The sequence below is a fragment of the Carlito syrichta genome, unplaced genomic scaffold (assembly GCF_000164805.1).
Source record: "Carlito syrichta isolate Samal-C Ts95f unplaced genomic scaffold, Tarsius_syrichta-2.0.1 Scaffold317674, whole genome shotgun sequence".
Classification (NCBI taxonomy): Eukaryota; Metazoa; Chordata; class Mammalia; order Primates; family Tarsiidae; genus Carlito; species Carlito syrichta.
The window spans coordinates 105,819-128,019 of record NW_007261770.1 but is presented as its reverse complement, the minus strand read 5'-3'; the positions used below and the strand labels follow the sequence as shown (position 1 = coordinate 128,019).

Sequence of the window (22,201 nt, the reverse complement as noted above, 5' to 3'; positions counted from 1 at the left end):
TTCTTAATTCCATGTGAGCAATTGTAATTGCTACATACTTTTCTGAGCAAGTTGCTGTTCGTAATGACTGGATCCCGGAACCTGCATTCAAATTCTATAACATTTTGCAGATCAAGCACCTTGATAAGCTTAAAATGTAGTGCCGAAATCCACATGCGTGGTCATACATGGTCAAACGGACTACTCATGTGTAATTTGTTCGTGAAGCCAACCTGAAATATTATCATTCAATAATTAAAGGAAGCAAGATCCCAAGGTGTGGCTTCCGGTCACTGCTTTCCGTAGCTTCCTAAATGATTTTGGTGGTACTCCTGGGTTCTCCATACCCCTGAGATTTGAGTTCTGCCCTTTATCACTTAAGAGATGAACAATTAATGAAAAACGTATCTTTAAAGTATTATAATTATGTCCGCCTGAAAGAGGGAAACTGAGGCAAAATAAATAGCGTTGACTTGGGCCATGGTCGAGCACCTGGGACACGGGACCAGGCTGTCTTGGAGAATTCTCACCAGAACAGAGAAGTGGCTGGGTTTTTGTTTTTGTTTTATTGTTTTATGTATCTGTTTGTTTGCTTATTTATTTACTTATTAACGTTAGGGTTGTGGGGTGCAAGTGAGGATTTGCTACATAAGTAGGCTGTAGGTGGGTGAGGTTTGGGCTTCTAACGGGCTCTCTCTCCCCCTGGTAGGGGAGCAGGTACCCAGCGTGTTGTCACATGCCTCCCCTCCCCCGCCACCTCTCCCTCCCCTAGCAATGTCCAGTGTCTGCCAATCCCTCTCTGGAGCTCCTGTGACCAGCGATCAGGGCCCACTTGTGAGTGAAAGTATGCAGTATTCAGTTCTTTGTTTCTGTGATAGTTCACTTTAGAATGATGGCCTCCAGCTGCATCCAAGTTGCTGCAAAGGCCATGATTTTGTTCTTTATGGTTGCGTAATACTCCATCGTGTATAGGTACCCCATTTTCTTTATCCAGTCCACTCTCCATGGGCAACAGGGTTGGTTCCATGTTTTGCTATTGGGAATAGTGTGGCAATAAACATGTGTGTGCAGGTGTCTTTTTTTGGTAGAGCGATTTGTGGGTATATTCCCAGGAGAGGGATTGCTGGATCGTATGGAAGGGCAATTTTTAGTTCTTTTAGAAATCGCCACACTGCTTTCCATGGAGGTTGAACTAGCTTACTCGACTACCAACAGCATAGGTTTGTAAACAAAAAGGACAAATCAGGAGAGGAGGTGATTACAAAATCTGTTTGTCAGAATTCTCATTGGTTTACAGAAATGATGTTGGTCAGTGACTGGCTATCCGCTGTTGAACTACAGGGTGTGTGGTATTTTGTGGCTACACAGCCCAGTTAGTAGAGAGCCCACATAACAAGTGACTTCAAGAGGAGATTATTCACTTCAAGGAAGTGTAAGAAGTAACTGTCCTTACATTTTAAATGCCTCTCAGGGCCTGATAATTTAAAGGAGCCCACATTCTTCAGATAAGAAGTTTTTTAGTTGAGTCTCACTCTGTCATCAAGGCTGGAGTTCAGTGGCACGCTCACAGCCACCACAGCCTTGACCTGCTGGGCTCAGGCAATCCTTGCACCTCAGCCTTCCAAGTAGCTAGAACTACAGGTGCACGCCACCACATCCAGCTAATTTTTAAATTTATTTTAGAGACAAGGTCTTGACTCAAACCCCTGGGTTCAGGCAATCCTCTCGCCTTAGTTTCCCAAAGCGCTGGGATTTCAGATGTGAGTCACCAGGTCCAGACCCATCAACTGTGCAGACTCTATTTGCCATTTCACGTGTGAGGTCATCAAGATTAGACACAACTGAGAGCAAAGAAATAAGACAATCACAGCTGATTGTAGTTGGTTCTCACCCCAGAAATCCAAGCTAACATATCCTGCTAGTTTTAAGGTCAGATATTCATAAGACTATGCACATAAGATTGCGCAACACTCCTTTGAGGAGCTCTCTAAAACCACTCAGATGTCTTCCAGCCATAGAAGAGTAGTTCCTTGGTTGGTCACTGCAGTCCATGGCCTGACTGTCATGGTCAGGTCTAGCAACTCAATTTTGCCAGTGGGCCCAGAGATGCTGACCCACAAGAGACTGATGTGTGAGCCAAAACACCAAATTATAAATTACAGGGAAACCCAAAGTCAAAGAGAACTGAAACCCAGAATGTTCTGGCTAATACGTTCTCTCCTTAAGGAAGGTTCTACTGAGTAGCAACTTCATAAGCAAGAAACCATTGGCTGAGCATGGGGTCTTAGCAAGGCCATTAAGCCAGTAGAGTCATCTCCATCTTGGGTAAATGATTGCCAAGGGTCCCGAACACTCAAGGTTCAAGGTCAGAATTCCCTTTGTCTTGAACTCTTGAACTCTTGGACTCAAGCAGTCCTCCCTGTTTGGCATCCTAAAGTGTGGGGATTACAGGTGTGAGCCACCATGCCTGGTCGGTAAACATGCTATGTTGCAAGATGATGTTACAAGAGTGCTGGAAATAGGCAACCCGTTTTTCCTTCTTTTAGCAGCTTTCTCTTTTCTAGATCCCATGCAGCGTAAACTTCAGCTAAACCATTTTCCTTTGAACACAGTGCAGAACAGCTGGCCATGCTGCAGATGTAACCCTGTAAGCTACCTCCTCCTCCTCCACCCCCCACCAAAGCCATACTTGGTCACATCCCATTAAGCCTTAGCGTGACTCTACCAAGTGTATGCCCTGGAACAGCTTAACCTTCGCAGTCAGATTTAATGCTATTTCAGAGCAGGTATTCATCTGTAAGAGACTGAGGTGTGACTTCCTTCTTCACGTTGTTTCCAGGGCTCTCATTTAGCCGCTGTCAGTGAGTGGCTTGGTTGGGAGCTGCTTCTGCTTCCATCCCTGCAGCGAGACAGTCACAGATTTTGCCACTTATGACGCTAATGATTCCTTTGAATGGGACCATTTTATTTTATCCTTGAGGAAGCAACCACAAAGATTATTAGTGCACTGACCACATAAGTATCATGGTTTTCGGAATACTGATGAGAAAGGAGCAGTCCCTTAATTCGGTTTCTAAGCGTTAACCACTTATCAAATCCCCATGTGTGGTGTATCTTCAGCAGGAGTTCAGTTGTCATTTCGGTCAGGAACAAAACACGTGTCCTACAAAATTGATTCTTTGAGAAAATATTGGGAAAAGCACACACTCATATTCCAGGGTGAGGATTTTGCCTGTAATTTACCTGTCTAGGCACTTATTAAATACCCACCATGCTTCCTTTGTTTAGGAGAGTCAAATACATCATCTTGTAACAAAGAATATTTTCTGGCCAGGTGTGTTGATTCACACCTATAATCCCAGCATTTTAGGAGGCCAAAGAGGGAGGACTGCTTGAGCCCAAGAGTTCAGGACCAGCCTGTGCAAAATAACAAGACCACGTCTCTACAAAAAATCATCCAGTCATGGTGGCACATGCCTGTAGTCCCAGGAGGAAGAGGTGGGAGGATCGTTTGAGCCTGGAAGGTTGAGGCTGCAGTGAACCATGATTGTTTCACTGCACTCCAGCCTGGGCAACAGAGTGAGGTCTCAAATTTAAAAAAAAAAAAAAAATCATCAGTTCCCTGAGGGCAGAGGCCACGGTATCTGCCTAAGAAGTGTTTGCTGAGTGGACACATGGCGGTTTCATACTTACTCACCTGGTCTTCGGACACTTCCACTGGCCCTGAGTCAAGGGCAAGAAAAAATTGAGAGCACTTGTTAATCAAACAAATGTGTCTGTTCTATATATAAACACTTTATACTGTGTCTCTGCTTAACTACTGAAGATTTTTTCTTTCCATTTTTAGTATGTGATCTGAAAACTCTTGGGACGTACCACAAAAAAGAATTGATGTCCAATTTCACAGGACAAAAATATATGTTGTCTTGAGACAATAGGATTTGTAGAACATGCACTAAAATTTTCTATAAATATTATCAACCAGTTTAGTATCTTTGTCACTAAATGGACATCTAACAGAAACCTGAAAGATTTAAGAAAACATGATAGGGGAAAATTGTGCACAAACAAAATGTCATTTTGGTGAAATCATCCAACATTTTTAAAATGTGATTTACACTGTTGTTATGGACCAAGATAAACTTTAACACGTAAATGCTTTTAAAATGTGAAACAGCCAGGTGTGGTGGTTCATGCCTATAATCCTAGCACTTTGAGAGGCCAAGAAGGGAAGATTACTTGAGCCCAGAAGTTTGAGACTAGCCTGGGCAACATAGCAGGACTTCATCTCCACAAAAAAAAAAAAAAAAAGTCAAAAAATTAGCCAGGCATGGTGGCACATGTCTATAGTCCCAACTACTCGGGAGGCTAAAGCAGGAGGATCACCTGAGCCCAGAAGGTCGAGGCTGTGGTGAGCCATGATCATGCCACTGCACTCCAGCCTGGGCAACCAAGGGAGACTCTAACTTTAAAAAAAAAGACATATATTGCTGTGCAGTAAAATCCCAGAAAATTGTTCAGAAGAAATAGTATCACTATGTTTTATAGGGCTAGTCATATTATAAAACAATTGCTCCAGGCTTTAAAAATTGTAAAATTCGAAGCTGATGGAAGGAAATATTTTTGGAAGCAAAGTCAGAAACAAAGACTTTAGAAACGGGAAGGAGAAAAGAGCCTTCCCAGAACTGCTCTTGCTTGCAGTAGCTGTGGTTAAAATGATAGAACGGTGTTCTCAAGCAGAGATATTGTCTGTGTGTGGTCTCTTCATCCTCTGTGATATCTTAAACTCTTCTGTATTTAGTGAACAAGATATTCAGTCACAGACAGTCTTTAATTGTTACTCATGTTCAATTTATTTGGGGTTTTATGCCGAATCTTAAAGAAAACGGATTTCATCCTTCTGGTCATTGTCAGACTTAGTAAGACCACTGGAGCCCATTGGAAGGATTTAAGGGATTTTTTTAAATCTAAGTGCTCCTGGTCCAGGACTTAGTCTATCCTCCAGCTCATTCCGGATGCCATTATGACCCAGAAAATGTAAAGATCAATCATTAGATGTCTGAGAGACTCACCAAGGGATATTCCAGACGAGGTGCTTCTGAATCCACAGTCCAGAGCTAAGTGTTTCATCCCATATTTCATGTATGGAGAGCTAGTCTATTCTTTTTTTCACATGCCTATTCTAGTATCCACATTACTCTGGTCTCTGCTCTTAGAACTTGGTACTGTCCCTGGAAGCTAGAATTTACCCCTGAATTCCAGCCCCACTATCTGAAAATAGACCCTTTCCCTCATCCTCTATTTCACCCTCTCTGAATTCCCCCACCCCTTTGCTCTGGCTTGATGTTGCCTTGCCAGAGACAACACTTTGGATCACTACAACTCTTGGACACCATACTTTGCCCAACTGGCTGAATCTCCAATGACGGGTCTGGCATGACTCAGGTCAGATCTGTTTCCACCTCCACATCCTCAACCATAATCCTCACAATTCTCTCCTCAACAAACGATGTTGATGACATCCCAATGCAGAAATGTCCTCTGCATCAAGAAAGTCAGAAGGGGTCGGGCACGGTGGCTCAGTATGTAATCCCAGCACTTTGGGAGGCCAAGGCAAGAGGATTGCCTGAGCCCAGGGGGTTCGAGACCAGCCTAGGCAACTTGGTGAGACCTTGTGTCTACAATAAATCACAAAAAAACTAGCCAGGCATGGTGGTGTGCGGCTGTAGTTCTGGCTACTTGGAAAGTTGAGGCAGAAGGATCACCTAAGTCCAACAGGTCGAGACTGCAGTGGCCATGAGTATGCCACTGCACTCCAGACTGGGTGATAAGAATAAGAGACTCAAGAAGAAGAAGGAGGAGGAGGAGGAGGAGGAGAAGGAGAAGGTCAAAGGTCGTCTAGCCCAATCTCTTCATTTTACAAATGAAAAAATCAAGTCCCAGAGAGTTGAAGTGACTTGCCCAAGTGTCCATACTGAGTCAAGGCAAGGACAGGCTGAGAAGCCCATCATTTCTGATCTTCGAGTTCAGTGATCTTTCTCTTGCACTGCATCCCTTAGCGTCTCTCCCAGCTCGTTATTTACCTTTGGTTCGAAAACTCCTATTGATCTAGAGTTTGCTACTTAAAGGAATACCAGATCTATTGCTAAATACCTGTAACTAATGGAACATCTTTTCTTATTCTGAGCCAAAGTCTTCTTTTAAAAACCTGCTTTCTGAGCAAGTAGGCAGAAGAGAAAGCCATAGAACCCTCCTTTTCCTCAACAGACAATTGATGCAACAACAAAATACCAACCAATTCTCTTTATGAGAAATCTCGCAACGAGTTGTGTGGCCCCTGCATCCATGATTAGTACAAAACCAGGTATAGTCATGCATTGGCTAATGACAGAGCAGTTCTAAGGAATGCCACATTAGGCAATTTCAGTGTTGTGTAAACATTATAGAGTATGTACTTATACAAACCTAGATGGTCTAGCCTACTACACACCTAGGCTATATGGCATAACCTATTGCTCCTAGGCTATGCACTTGGAGAGCATGTTACTTTACTGAATACTGGAACACAATAGTGAGTATTTAAATACTCACAATAGTGAGTATTTAGGCAACTGGAACACAATAGTGAGTATTTAAACATGCCTAATCACAGAAAAGGTACAGCAAAAACATGGTATTATAATCTTATGGAATCACCATTATATGTGGTTTGTCAATTACCAAATGTTATCGTTGTACATCAAAATTGGTAGGGGGGTTCAAGACATCCTCTGTCAAAAGTGCCAGGCACAGTGCCATACAATTGGAAGGACACCTTCAACTCCCAGCTTCTCTTTAGGAAGAGAAGAATGGGACCATATATATAATGACCTGATTTTCTGGGGCATGCTTGAGGTACTGACTTCTGTGTTGCCTGTCTCTGAACACTGATAACCTGGCATTCCATAGATGCCCCAGGGCAGCTGAGAACAAAAAGTACCATTTGTAATAGCAAGCTACATGCCACAGCTGCAGCCCCTAGCTCAATGCAAAGTGAGTGTGCAGGGAAAAAAAAGTAGTTCCCAGCTGGTATTCCAGCTTATACCTGGACAGGAAAGAAAAGGATTTGACAACACATCAATGTTCTGATTTTCTCTGTGGCCTGCTCAAGCTTCTTTCTGCCTGCCTCAGGTTACTGATGGAACCAGGCTTGTTCTGGATGTTGGGAACCACTACAATGGACTCAATGTTTGTGTCCCCAAAAACATATATGTTGAAATCCTAACCCCAAGGTGATTGTAGTAGGACAACTGAGTTTATGGTATTTTGCTGCAGCAGTTTGAAGAGTCTAAGAGAGCCAATGAGAACAAAGATAAATATTTGAACTAGTATGAAGGTTTGAGAGGCCCCCAGAATCTCTGGCCTGGCAGATTCTTGGTGAGGGTCTTCTTCTGAATGAAACCAGTTCATAAAGACTGAGAGAGGTACCTGTCTTGTTTAGGGGATATATACGAAGAGTCAAGGAAAATGAAGAAACAGAGAAATATGTTTCAAACAAAGGAGTAAAATAAATCTTCAGAAACTGACCTTGATGAAACAGAGATATATGATTTACTTAACAAAGAATTCAAAATAATAGTCATAAAAATAGTGTGAACAATGTGAAAATTTCAACAAAGATATAGGAAATATGTTTAAAGTACACAATAAATAGGAAATATATTTAAAGTACAAAATAAAAGCCATAGAACTGAAGAATATAATAATTGAACTGAAAAAAAATCACTAGAGTGGCTCACAGCAAGCAGAAGAAAGGATCAGCGAACTCAAAGATATGTCACTGCAAAATATCCAGAGGAAGAAAAAGAAAAAGGAATTTAAAAAATGAAGAAATTTTAAGGGAGTTATGGGACACTCTCCAGTAGATCAATATACACATTATGGAAACTGCCTACAGAGAGCAAGAAGAGAAAAGACTAAAAAACTTATAGAAACAGTAGCTAAATACCCCCAAACCTGGAGAAGGAAATGGACATCCAGATGACGGAAGCACAAAGGATTCCAAATAAGATGAACCCAAAGAAATCCACACTGAGACATATTATATCAAATTGTCAAAAGCCAAAGACAGATAATTTTGAAAGCATCAAGAGAAAAGTGACTTAGGACTATCCCCCAAAAGACTATCAGAAGACTTTTTTCAACAGAAGTACTGCAGACCAGAAAGGAATAGGATAATATATTCAAAGTACTAAAAGAAAAAAAACTGCCAACTAATAATACTATATTCAGTAAACCTATACTTCAAAAAAGAAAGAAAGTCTTTCCCAGACAAATAAAAGCCAAGAGTGTTCACTAATGCTGTGATAGTGGTGGGTAAATCACTTTTAATTCTAGTATAAACATTAAAAGACTATTAAAAATAACTATAACTAAAAAACATGTTACTGAATTCACACTGTAAATAGATGTATAGTGGGACATGAATACTATAAAGTGTCAGGAGCAAAGGAAGAATAAAAACATAGAGTTTTTGTATGCAATTGAAATTAAGTTGTTACCAACTTAAAATAGACTATTATAGCTATAGCTATTTATGTAAGCCTGATGATAACCACACTGAAAACAGCTATAGAAGCTACAGAAAGAGAGGGAAAAAAAGGCACAAGAACTAAAAGACAAACATAAAACAACAAATAGCAATACAGTATTAAATTTTCCCTATTAGTGGTTTTTTTTAATGTAAATTAATTTGATTCCCTAATCAAAAGTCATAAAGTAGCTGAATGGATTTTTTTTTAAATGCAAGATCCAACTATATTCTATCTCCACAAAATTCACCATAGATTTAAGAACACATAGAGGCTGAAAGTGATTGATGAGAAAATTTGTTACATGCAAATGGTAACCAAAAGAGCAAAGATGGATAATATACTTAAATCAGACAAAACAAAAAACTTATACTCCAAACCTGACCCAAGAGATAATGAAGGGCATGAGACAATAATAAAAGGGTCATTTCACCAGGAAGATACAACCATGATAAAGGTAAATGCACTCAGCAGCAGAGTACCTATATGTGTAAAGCAAACGCTGACAGAACTTAAGGGGGAAATAGTCAACAATACAATAATAGTAGAAGATTTAAATACTTCATTTTCAATAAAGTTAGAAAGGGAAATCCCTTTGGGTCACCTCCCCCTGTGGGAACTTTTCTGTCCTCTCAATAAATCCTGCTTTCAAAAAATAATAAATAAATAAAAATAAAGTTAGAACAACTGGACAAAAAAAAAATCAACAAACAGTGAAGTTGAACATTATAGTTCAAATGAACCTAAAAAACAAATACAGAACATTCAACTCAATAGCAGTAGAATGTACATCTTTCTCAAATGAACACAAAATCTATTTCCAGAAAAAAAAATCACATAGTAGGTCACAAAGCAAGACTTAATAGATTTTATAAGGTTAAAATCATACCAAATATTTTTTTCTGATCACAATGGAATGAAACTAGAAATCAATAGCAGAAGGAAAAATAGAAAACAATTTAAAAATATATAGAAATTAAACAACACACTTTTGAAAAACCAGTGAAACAAAGAAGAAGTCAAAGGGAAATTAGAAAATATCTTGAGACAAACGAAAATGAAAACATAATATGCTGAAACTTATGGGATGTAGCAAAAACAGTTCAAAGAGGAAAGTTAATAGCAATAAATGCCTACATTTTTTCCTTTTAAAAAGGAAAGATCTCAAACAACCTAACTTTATACTTCAGGAACCAGGAAAAGAAGGACAAACTTAGCCCAAAGTTAGCAGAAGAAAGGAAGTAATAAAGATTCAAGCAAAAATAAGTAAAATAGAAAAATATCGGTGAAATGGTTTGTTTTGTAAAAAGATAAAAATTGAAAAATCTTTAGTTATACTAAGTAAAAAAAAGAAAGATTTAGATAAATAAAATCAGAAATGAAAGAGAAGACATAACTGGTGCCACAGAAATATGAATTATAATAGACTACTGTGAGCAACTAACACAAATTGGATAGCCTAAAAGAAATTGATATATTTCTAGAAATATATATCAAGACTGAATCACAAAGAAATAGAAAGTTTTAACAGACCTATAACTATTAGTAATAGGGAGATTGAATCAGAAACCAAAAACTTCCCAACAAAGAAAAGCTCAGGACTAGATAGCTTCACTGGTGAATTCTTCTAAACATTTAAAAATGAATTAATTTTAATCCTTCTCAAACTTTTCCAAAAAAACTAAAGCGTTTTGTGAGGCCATTTTATGAATCCAGATAACAAAGCCAGATGAAGACTCCACAAGAAAAGAAAACTCCAGGCCAATCTTCCTTATGAACACAGACTCGAAAACCCTCAACAAAACCCTAGCAAATTAATTTACCAACACATTATAAGGATCATACACCATGACCAAGTGGAATTTATCTCTGGGATGCAAGGATGGTTTAACCTACAAAAATCAATTAAGGTGCTATATCACATTAACAGAATGAAAGAGAACAATCACATAATCATCTCATGAGATACAGAAGCATTTAATAGAATTCAACACCCTTTCATGGCAAAAACTCTCAACAAACGATAAAGGGAAATTACTTCAGCATAATAAAGACTACAAATATATATATATTATACATATATTATATATCTACATATGAGGGGACACCCAAAAAATCCTGAATTTATTTATAAAAAATTGTGTATTTATTCTTACGTGTTTAAACTTCAGTCACCTCCAAAGTACTCTCTGTTTGATGCAATATACCTATCGAGACACTTTTTCCACTGCTCCAAACGGTTTTTGAACTCATCAATTTTGAGACCTTGTAGTGCGTCTGCCATTTTTGGTTTCACCTCTTCCACGTTGGCAAAATGATTCCCTTTGAAAACTTTTTTCATCTAGGGAAACCAAAAGAAGAGATCAGGGAGGGTGAGGCACGAGGACGATGCTGTTTGGGGTCCAAAATTGCTGAACACCCAGCATGGTGTGGGCAGGTGCATTCATAAATCACCCATCATGAAATGGGTAAACACATTGAAAGACTCTCCCCCCAAAAAACCCACTGAAGCCGAAGGCAAGCTTCTCATTACAATCCTAGCTGGTGCACATGCCAATGGGTTCCTAGAACACTTACCTAGCCCCTGCTGTACTACAGGGGAATGATCCTCCAAAAAATAATTCCATTTTTGTTGTTGTTGTTGTTCCCCCTCATATAGGTATATGAAAAGCCCACAACTAACGTCATATTCAGTGGTGAAAACTAAAAGCCTTCCCTCTGATATCAGTAACAATACAAGGAGGCTCACTCACTCTACTTCTATTCAATATAGTCCTGAAAGTCTTAGCCAGAGAAATAGGCAAGAAAAAGAAAAAAGTCACTCAAATTAGAAACAAAAAAGTAAGATTGCCTTCCTCCGCAGATGATATCATATATAGAAAACCCTAAAGATTCCACCAAAAAAAAAAAAAAAACCTGCTAGAACTAATAAATGAATTCAGTAAAGTTGCAGTATACAAATCAACATACAAAAATCAGTCATGTTTCTTCACACTAACAATGAACTCTCTGGAAAAAAAAATTGGGAAAACTATTCCATTTACTTTACAATACTTTCAAAAAGAACAAAAAATACTTAGACATAAGTGTAACTAAGGGAATGAAAGTCTTTCACTCTGAAAACTACAAAGCATTGATGAAAAAATTAAAGAAGACAAAAACAAATCGAAAGACAGTACATTCATTAAAATGTCCATACTACCCAAGGCATTCTACAGAGGCAATACAATCCCTACCAAAATTCCAGTGACTTTATTAGAGAAGCAGGAAAAAAAAAATTCTAAAATGTAAGTGGAACCACAAAAGACCCCAAATAACTGAGACAATTCTAAGAAAGAAGAGTAAAGTTGGAGGCATCACACTTCCGTTTTCAAAATATTTTGCAAAGCTATAATCATTAAAACAGTATGGTACTCACATAAAAACAGTGTTAATCCAAGCAGGACCTTTTGAGTAGACTGTCTATGTCCTTTGATCGGGCACTATAGTTCACTTTACACAGCTGAGAGTTTCATAATATACCTTTTTTTTTCTGCCACTGATTGCCACTGTTGGCTTGCACATAGCTTATCTTTCTGGATATGCTTGCTGCTTTTGACATTATGACCACCCATTCTTCTCAAAATCTTTTACTCTCCTAACTTCCTCTCTCTCCATTTCTTCACTTCTTTCACTCTACCTGTCTCCCTAAGAGTTCACGCTCCTCACTTTGATCCTCTGTTTTATTCATTTGGAGTGGATAATCATATCATCTAATACAAGAAGGACCCCAACCTGTGTGCTTAGGACCCTCTAATCCCAGCCGTGGCCTGATTCTTGAACTCAGGATTCACACACAAAAGGCTTCCTAGACATACTTACTTGAAGGTCCCACAAGCAACTCAAACTCAGCACACCTATGATCAATCTCACCAGATTCTCTTATTCCTAGTCAAGACTGGCTCTCCTCTTTAATTCCCAACTGAGTTCATGGCAGTGCCTCCTACTATCCTAGACACTACCTGCACCCAATTACTGGGTGCTGCTCAGGGCACTTCTCACATTTCTCTCTTTCCCTCCATCCCTGATACTACTGCTCATATAGTAGTATCATCATCATGTCTCACCTCAACAGCTGTAATTTTTTTTTTTTTTGAGTCGGAGTCTCACTCTGTCGCCCAGGCTAGAGTGCGGTGTCAACGCTTACAGTCACTGCAGCCTTGACCTGCTGGGCTCAGGCAATCTTTCCACCTCAGCCTTCCAAGTAGCTGGAACTATAGGTGCACACCACCACGCCCGACTAATTTTTTTATTTAGTGTAGAGATGAGGTCTTGCCCAGTTGCCCAGGCTGGTTTCAAACCCCCAGACTCAGGCAATCCTCCCAAAGCACTGGGATTACAGTCTTGAACCACCATGCCCAGCCACCTCCCAAAGCGCTGGGATTACAGGCTTGAGTCACCATGCCCAGCCAACCTTTTAAATTGGTAGCCCTAATTCCTCCTGATCTATGACCCACACAGACACTGGACAGATGCACAGAAAGCAAAAACCAAGCTCCTTTTCACTGCTTAAAATTGGTTTCAACAGGCTATGCTTTCTAAGCTCTGGCCGCCATGCTTTTCTTTCAGCTTTGGTCTCCTTCCCAATCTTGGGGAGGAAGATTCCCCCTTCTCTCTCTCTCTTCTCTCTCTCTCTCTCTCTCTCTCTCTCTCTCTGCAATCTACTTTCTAAATAAACTATTTTTCCTAATCTTCAAAAAAAATTGGCTTCAACATTGTATAAAATCTAAAAAGTCAAGTCTCATCTACCTAAAATGGATCCAAGTTCCCATAGTGTCTGGCATCTACCTTCCTCTCTGAATTCATGCTAATCATGCCCTCTCTTACCCTACACATTACTAAACACCTCTTGCATCCCTCCCGTCACTAGGTTTTTTCATTCTGTTGTGTCTCTATTCATATTAACCACTCTGCTCGGAACATTTTCCCCTCCGCTCTCATTGGTCAGTTCTCATTCATTCTTTAAGACATGACATTATCTTCTCCAGGACTCCTCCTCTGAGCCTCAAGGTCGGTTTCTACTTTTGCTATTGCACCTAGGATTTGACTAACTGAAATTGGCGTGAAAATATCCCAGGAACAAGAATGCGTATCTCTTTACATTCCCAGTAACTAGAACCATACTTAAAGTATATGAAGGGTGTTCAATAGATGTTGAACTGAACTGAAAAAAAAAAAAAAGTTGAATTTGGCTTTGCCAAACCTGTTATTGAAGAACCAATATTGACTCATAGGCATTACCTTTCTTTTCTAAGACTTCAGAACCCGACCGGGCATGGTGGCTCAGCCTGTAATCCTAGCACCTTGGGAAGCCAAGGTGAGAAGACTGCCTCAGCCCAGGGCTTCGAGACAAGCCTGGGAAACTTAGTGAGACCTTGTCACTACAATAAATTACAGAAACTAGCCAGGCATGGTGGTGTGCGTCTGTAGTTCCAGCTACTTGGAAGGCTGAGGCAGAAGGATCACCCGAGCCCAGCAGGTCTAGGCTGCGGCAGCCATGAGCATGCCACTGCACTCCAGCCTGGGTGACAAGAGTGAGACTGCAACTCAAAAAAAAAAAAAAAAGGAATTCAGAATCTGTTTAAATACACAGGTCTAGAATGTTTCTAAAGATTAAACTTACCAGTCTGTCTCTAGAGCCTAATTTCTATCCTGAAGCAACTGAAAAAATTTTTATTTTCCATCTTTTGTCACCCATCCTTTCTCAAAGTTTACCAACATTTCTGTTCTCACCTGCAAGAATTGACATTAAACTGCTCTGAATATAGACCCAGAATTCATTGTAAATAATGATCCTCTCTCTTTTGAGAGCTTCACTTCCCACCTTGTCATATTTCTTTTTCCTATTTCCATTTAAAGAACACTCTCTTTTGAAGGTGATAACCTATGGCTGCGTCAACGTGTAAGTAAAATATGGCCAAAATATGCTCTCACAATTACCCATCCGGAAGAATCACTGCTGGTTTCTCAGTTTTTCAGACAGAGTGAAGGTAAGGACTTTTGGGGGATGCCGCTGAGCTACAAGGAGGAGTTTTCTCTATTCCAGCCAATCTTCTGATGCCCAATCCATAGAACATCTAGAGTTTTTTGATGATTTTCCAAGTGACACTCTCTTCCTCTCACATTCTATACCTCACTGTATTCAGAGAGACTTGAGTTCTCACATTTTTTTCTCAGAACAGCAGCATAACTGTCAGTTTTTTTTTTCTCTTTCTTACTTCTTGCCCTTCCCCAATACCACCAAAGGATAATTTCTCTGAGGAAAAAAAAAGCAGGTTGCTTTGTCTAAACTTAAAAAAAAACCAAAAAATTGCAATAAATTCAGAAGATATCAGAAGTGAGTAAGAAGCATCCATTTAACAAGTTCTGGAGTATTATACTATGCTATCTACCATGTCACTAAAGGTACAAGGATATGTGGAACATGGTCCCTGACTTCAGGAAGTTCATGGGGCCCTGGTAAAAACAGAATAGCGTGTTAGATGGATAGCTGTCACATTTTCATTTTCCAAAAGGTGCTGCATCAAGAGAGGGAGTTCTAAGGACAAAATTTGGGCAGTGTGATGTGTGTCACCAGCAATGTGGAGGACACAGTGAACTGGGTCTGGCCCTACCTGGAAAATCTCAGTGTGGGAGATAAGCTGGTTGGCGGCTTTGATGGATGAGCAAAAGAGAGGGACCGCACTGGGATGAATCAGTATTCCTAGAGGTTATCAAGGCAGAGGATGCAGGAGGGTTGCCCTTGAAAGATGCGAGCCACGCGCGCAAGAGTCAGCATGGACTTGTCGTGGGTCTTGTCCAAAAGCGCCATCTAGAGGACTGAGCAGTCCTCAACAGAGGCAATGCCAGGTGCTGGGTTGAGAGAGGGTTAGCGACCAGCCACAGTGCACCTCTTTCCTCCTCATCAAGAGAACTGCCGATGAGAGATACCCAACTATGAGAGCGAGAGGTCTCCAAGGAACCCACAAAAGTGCCTGTGATAAACCAGAATCAGTTTTTTGTCCATCTTCCAAGACCAGAGAGTACTGACAACCATGAAAATGTCCATCGAGAAAGAAATTTCCTGCTCTTCCTGCCTCTCCTTCTTTCCTGTCCCAACCTTTGAGCCATCAGAAAGATCCACTAGCAATAACAAGGAGAAAGGTGTTGGTAAGAAAAGAGAGGATGACTCCACAACCCTCCTCTGAGTGCAGGCCGCCCACCTGCCATATGCTTGAGGCAAGCAGATAGCAAGTGTGGCCCATCATTGTAGACACAGAACTATTCAAAATGTTAGGAAATCAATATTTTTTATTGGTTTCTGAGGGAATTAAATATGGTTTTCCAGCCAGGTTTAGTGACTCATGCCTGTAATTCCAGCACTTTGGGAGGCCAAGGCAGGATTGCTTGAGCCCAGGAGTTCAAGACCAGTCTGGGCAACATAGCAAGACCACATCTCTATAAAGAATAAAAAAATTAACTGGATGTGGTGGCACACACCTGAAGTCCCAGCTACTTGGGATGCTGTGGTGGAAGGCTTGCCTGAGCCCAGGAGATCAAGGCTGCAGTGAGCCATGATCATCGTGATCATGACACTGCACTCTAGCCTAGGTGACAGAGTGACACCCTGACTCAAAAAATATATATATAATTTCGCTTCCCAACAGTACAACGCCTTCACGTAACCAGAACTATTTGTTCTCCTTAAAGCTACTGAAATAAAAGAGATTAATGGGTAAAAATTTTTTTAGTTAAGGAAATTTTTATTAAATAAATATGGCTTCCCAGAGCAGGTAGCTCTTTGCCAAAATCATAAAGAATGCGTAGGCATCGGCCAAATTGGCACGTTTCAACTCAGGGAATGTCACCAACAAACATGGAAGCTCATAAACGCATGCTGTGTTGGGTGCCCGGTGAGCCGAGTGGTGAACTTGGGACACAGGGCACAGGGTGGGGTATGGCGCCAAATGATTCCAGGAAAAAAAAATGGACTCAGATAAGATTCTGAAAGATCTTGTCTGCCATGGAAAAACTTCTAGCCTTTGACAACTACTACAGCCCCCTCTGCAGTTAAGATATCTGCTAAAACACACCCTGCACAAATCATACTGATTAAATCTGGGGTTTAGCCTCCAAAATGTTAATTCCGATATGCTTCTGCACGGCAATGTGTTTGCACATGTGTCATCTTCATAATTAATTTTCAGCTTTACAATCTCAGAGGGTCATCCCTCCACGGTGAATCTGCTTCTCAATATTTACATTTTTGGGCTTCCAGATGTCACAGCGCAAACACAAGCATTTATTTCAAGACCTTTTCTCTGACAGTATATATTGAGGTAACAGCCAAACCCTGTATGAGTTTGAAATAGTCAAAGTTCATAAGCTGTTTTTGAGAATAGAGTGAACTGGGCATGGGTAGGTAGACTTGCTTGGCCAAATCAACATTTTCATTCTCAAACTTCTCCTCCTTTTGGAAGACAATTCCCTTTCAACCAACCCCTGGGAAACCACTTCTCAGCCTCTGGGGAGAGCCTTTCCGGCACCTCAGTTAACAAGATACTTCCTCTCCTCACTATCCTGCCCAGGATTTTGGTCTGTCCCTGTGATCAGCAAACGCTGTAAGAAAAAACACAGCAGCAGTCCCCAAATTCAGAATCCTGGGCTCAACTGTCCTTCCACATAAAGAGCAATTTTCTCCCCCAGAAAAATCCCTCTAATTTCCCCACCATCTTTTCCCAAACAATAGCCGATTAGGTGCCAATTTTCCCCAATAGGGAAATTTTCTTCTATGTAACAGAAAGCTCTTAAGACAGAAACAAGAATCAAATTCCAACTTGTTTATCTTATGATACTTCTTGAGCTCAAGTCATGGCATGTCACTGGGATGTGGCTTTTTGTATGTTTTGGGTTTTTTTTTTTCCTTCCCGACCTATATATACAGAACAGGATGTGTGGGATCTTCCAAGTCAGACAATTGTGACAAATACCCAGGCTCACACAGAAGACCTGGGAGACGACGGAAGCATTCTCAGTCTGTCCTTTTCTGCCTCCCTAGAACCCACCCTGTACTTTGGGGAAGCTGAGTACCACGTGGGTGAAAGTGCTGGCTGTGTGGAGGTTTGTGTCTGGAGAACAGGCACTGATCTTTCCCAGGCATCATCCGTCACCGTGCGCTCCAGAAAGTCAGAGCAGCCATCAGCAGAAGGTGAGAAGGCCATTTGAAGAGCACATCATTTTCGTGATACACGTTTATGGTGGGGTCTAGTCTGTCAACTGTAAGCATGTCTAGTCTTTGCTGATGGACTCTGAAGTAAAGTTCCTCCTACCTAAGCACATAGATGGTTTGTATGGATAACAACTTCTGCTGGTTACAAAATACATAGAATATTCAAACAGCAGCCTTTATGATTCATTCATTACCCACTTGCTTGTTATGGGTGCAAATTAATTTTCAAAATTCAGATTATTTGTAGATATTTGTAAACAATATTTCAGCCAGGTGTGGTAGCTCATGCCTGTAATCCCAACACTTTGGAGGCTGAGGCAGGAGGACTGCTTGAGCCCAGGAGTTTGAGACCAGACTAGGCAACCTAGCTTGACATCATCTCTACCCCCCAAAATCAAAAAATTTGCTAGGCATGGTGGTACACACCTATAGTCCCAGCTACTCAGGAGGCTGAGGTGGAAGAATCATCTGAGCCTAGGAGGTCGAGGCTGTGGTGAAATGTGATTGTGCCACTGCACTCCAGACTGGGTGACAGAGTGAGACCCTGACTCAAAAACAAATAGTTCTAATTAAGATCCCTCCTTAATGGCAAGCCCCAATTCTTAGAAGAATCCAATCACATATTAGACCCTTGAAGTGTAGGAGTTTTTCACTCACGACTCTTGGGCTTTTTCTTGGCTTCGAGCAGCATGCCCTCATGTCCTACTTACCTTTGTGTCTCCTGACATGGATGATGAAGCCCTTGCTGGCAGAGGGGCTAGACCATTCTGGATACAACTTCCTCTAGTGAGCCTGCCAGGCTTTCCTGGAAGAAAACAGCAGGACCCAATAGGAAAATAAAAGGACATTTGCCTACACTGATGCCCACATGTTCTCATTGGCAGCTGGGACCTTTTGGTCTCTTGGGATGTGGACAGCTAATTAAGTTAGGACTAGCATCATAGACTTCCAGAACACATGAGATGGTTTCAAGATAAGAGCAAAGTAAAAGCAAAAACCCTGTAAAAGAAACCCAGGGCCGGGCTCAGTGGCTCAGCCTGTCATCCCAGCACTTTGGGAGGCTGAGGCGAGTGGATTGCCTGAGCCCGCGGATTCAAGACCAGCCTGGGCAACTTGACGAGACCTTGTCTCTATATTTAAAAAAAAGCCAGGTGTGGTAGCGCATGTCTGTAGTCCCAGCTACTCAGAAGACTGAGACGGAAGGATTGCTGGAGCCCAGCAGGTTGATGCTGGGGTGGCCATGGGCGTGCCACTGCTCTCCATCCAGCCTGGGCAAAGGAGTGAGACTCCAACTCAGAAAAAAGAAAAGAAAACCAGCAGTGTAAAAATCTGCTAACTGGTGAGACAGAAAGAGTAAAATACACATTTATCTATGAAAATGTGAACCCAGTTTCCTCATGTACCCAGGAACAGTTAAAGGAAATAAAGACAGCTGTTCTGCTTGCATTTGGAAGAACAGGTATGTTGTAACACTCAGTGAATATATCACAGGTTATTGTACATTAAACAAATATTGATCCTTAAGAATTATTTTTGTTTTGCTTGTTTCCTTTTCTTCATTTTCAGAGAGGGTCATTTCTCACCCTGTATATATACATGAAGCCAAAAGGAATAAACCAACTGGCTCATTGGACTTTTTTTGCTTGTGGTTTGGAAGAGAAATTCAAATTCACTTAGATAAATCCCTTTGCATAAAAGTAATGGCACTTCTGCTAGCTCTCAGACAGGGATGAACATTAAAAGAGTAATGTCCCTATTTGGAGTAGTGACTCACAGGTTTAAACAGTAGAGTTGCAGAGTAATGGTTTAGACCTGACCGTCTGTAGACTCAAGTAAATATTTGACATCTTCTCAGGTTAGTTAACTAACTATATTAATTTATTAATATTGATGATGGATGATTATGTTATAATCAGTTATTATACTTAGTTCTAATAATTGTGACTTCTATGTTGTTCCTACCCACTACTTGCCAGACACTGTGCCGGCATCTTTGCTGTATTATCTCTAATCTTCACAATAACTTTATAAGGTAGCTATGATTATCCCCATTTTGCAGCTGGAGAAACTGAGACTCAAAGAGGTTGAATGATTTGTACAAGTGAGCCATGAGCCAAGATTTGAACCAAAGTGCATGAGATAGAAAATCCTCTTTCCCTTACTCTCCTGACTTGGTAATGTTCACAGTAATCTTGTTTTGTTTCCTTAATGTCATTATTTGATGCCTTTTTTAAAAAATGTTGGAATATTCTTAAACTTACAGGAGAGTAACAAGTAGAGTGAAACACTTTTTTCATCAACCACTGAGAGTAAGTTGCCAGTAAGTTTGGAACCATCTCTCTGAAAACTTCGTACAATTCCTACATTCTCCTATATAACCACAATACAAGCATAAAATCCAGAAATTAACTTGATACACTTCTACAATCTCAGCCTCAGACCTCAGTCAAGTTCCACCAGTTGTCCTCAAATAATTCTTTATGGCAAAAGAATCCAGTTCTGAATCACACATTATATTTAGTTGTCCTGTCTGCTTTTCTTTCCATCTGTAATAGTTCCTGGGTCCTTTCTCGACTTTTATCACCTTGATGTTTTTGAAGACTACCGGCCAGCTTTTGGAATGTCCTTCCAATTGGAGTTTGTCTATTTCTTTTCATAATTAGATGCCAGTAATGCATCTTTAGCAGAAATATTACAAAGATAATGCTGTGTTCTCACTGCATTCTATCAAACAGCACAACATTTCAATGTATCCCATTACTGGTGGTGTTAACCTTGATCGCTTGGTTAAGGTGGTATCTGCCAGGTTTCCCCACTATAAAGTTCCTTTTTACTTTTGCAATTAATAAACACTGTATGAAGAGATACTTTGAGACAATATATAAATATTCTGTTCCTCAATTTGTTTATATTTTATTTATATCACTCGGGGATTTCTATTTAATTCCACTAGTTATATCCTATGTTGCTATCATTACATATGATGACTTTTCCAATAAGTAGCAAAGAAGCCATATGGTCGGGTGAGTCAGTTTATAAAGATGATGACCAACAATTCAGAGAATGGCAGAACTTTGTGGCTGGGTGAAACTGAGCAGAATGTTCCAAGATTAAACCAGATGTCTGGCAAAAGTGAATGAGTGGAACCTAATCCAAATAAAATGTATAATATTTATCTTCAAGGTTAAAGATAAAAAGGGCAAATCCTTTCATTTCAAATGGAAGCTGCCATCAGAGAGCCCTGAGTAGTTAGCGGGATCTCTGTGAAAGGGGTCGCAAGGTGATTGCCTTGTGTAGACATGCAGAGCACTGGGGAGATGGCACATGGGTATGGCGTGAAGAACCACGTGGCGTTGAGTAGCATATGTAAGTTTCCTCTTTCTAGGGATGGAGCCAACGAAATATGATTCTGAGAGTGCTGGGTACAAAGGAGAATGCTACAGAGTGGATGAGGCCTCTCATTTTTCTCTGAAGGAAAACTTACGGCAAGTCTCACTGGTGCCTTTTCTTTTCCCAACAGCTGGAATCGATTATGTTGGCATCAGCCGGAATCTGGCCTTTGCTCCAGGAGTACGCATGCAGACATTCCGAGTGACGATCCTTGATGACCCAGGGCAGCCCATCTTGGAGGGTCTAGAGAGGTTTGAATTACTTCTCCAGAGGCCTATGGGTGCAGTGCTTGGAGAACCAAATAAAACCACCGTTTTCATCAATGACACCATTACTGACTATAAGCAGTGCTTGTAGCTCCTTTGGCTGAAAGACTTTAATAAAAAAATTAGCTGGGTGTGGTGGTGCACGCCTATATTTCCAGCTATTCGGAAGACTGAGGCGGAAGAATCACTTGAACTCAGGAGGTGGGGCCTGCGGTGAGCTGTGTTGGTGCCACTGCACTCCAGCCTGGGTGACAGAGGCCCTGACTCAAACAAAAAAGAAAGAAAAACTTTAAGCGGGGAAAAACAGCCAAAACACGTCTTCTAACAACAGAATGCAATACTACTGTTTCCAGATATTAGCAACTCTGGGATATCAATGATTCTGTACTGTCATTGGTGTTATAGTCTGGCGATATGTGCAAATATGTATGTGACTGCATGGACATAGAAAAAATATATATATACAAAGAAAGGATTGAGTCCACAAACAATTATACTGTGTTCTTGCTTTCCTTTTTCTATGTTCTTTTATTTTATTTCTGAGGCCAGCAAAACCCACTGTCATCAATTTAATCAACAGGGTCAAAGGAACAACCTCTTTTTACCAATTGATGCTGGATATAAAGTACTTTTCAACCATAAATATACATCATTATCTTTTTTTCATTTTTCAGGTTATTGTGATGAGAGTGTCCTAACTGAAATTTGCAGATAAGCCTAAAACTCCTTGTTGCCAGCTATTTGATTTT

The 22,201-nt window shown here is 40.5% G+C and overlaps 1 protein-coding gene across 1 annotated transcript in view; it reads left to right on the top strand.

The window, feature by feature from the left end:
- Positions 1 to 21,565, top strand: part of FREM3 (FRAS1 related extracellular matrix 3) — a gene marked incomplete at its 5' end in the record, with an annotated part of 104,418 nt that extends 82,853 nt beyond the window's left edge. Inside the window, 2 exons of the mRNA XM_008074784.1 lie at positions 17,626 to 17,775; positions 21,317 to 21,565. Of these exons, the coding sequence (XP_008072975.1) occupies positions 17,626 to 17,775; positions 21,317 to 21,543 (377 nt within the window). The remainder of the gene's footprint in view (positions 1 to 17,625; positions 17,776 to 21,316) is intronic.
- Between the last annotated feature and the right edge of the window lie 636 nt (positions 21,566 to 22,201).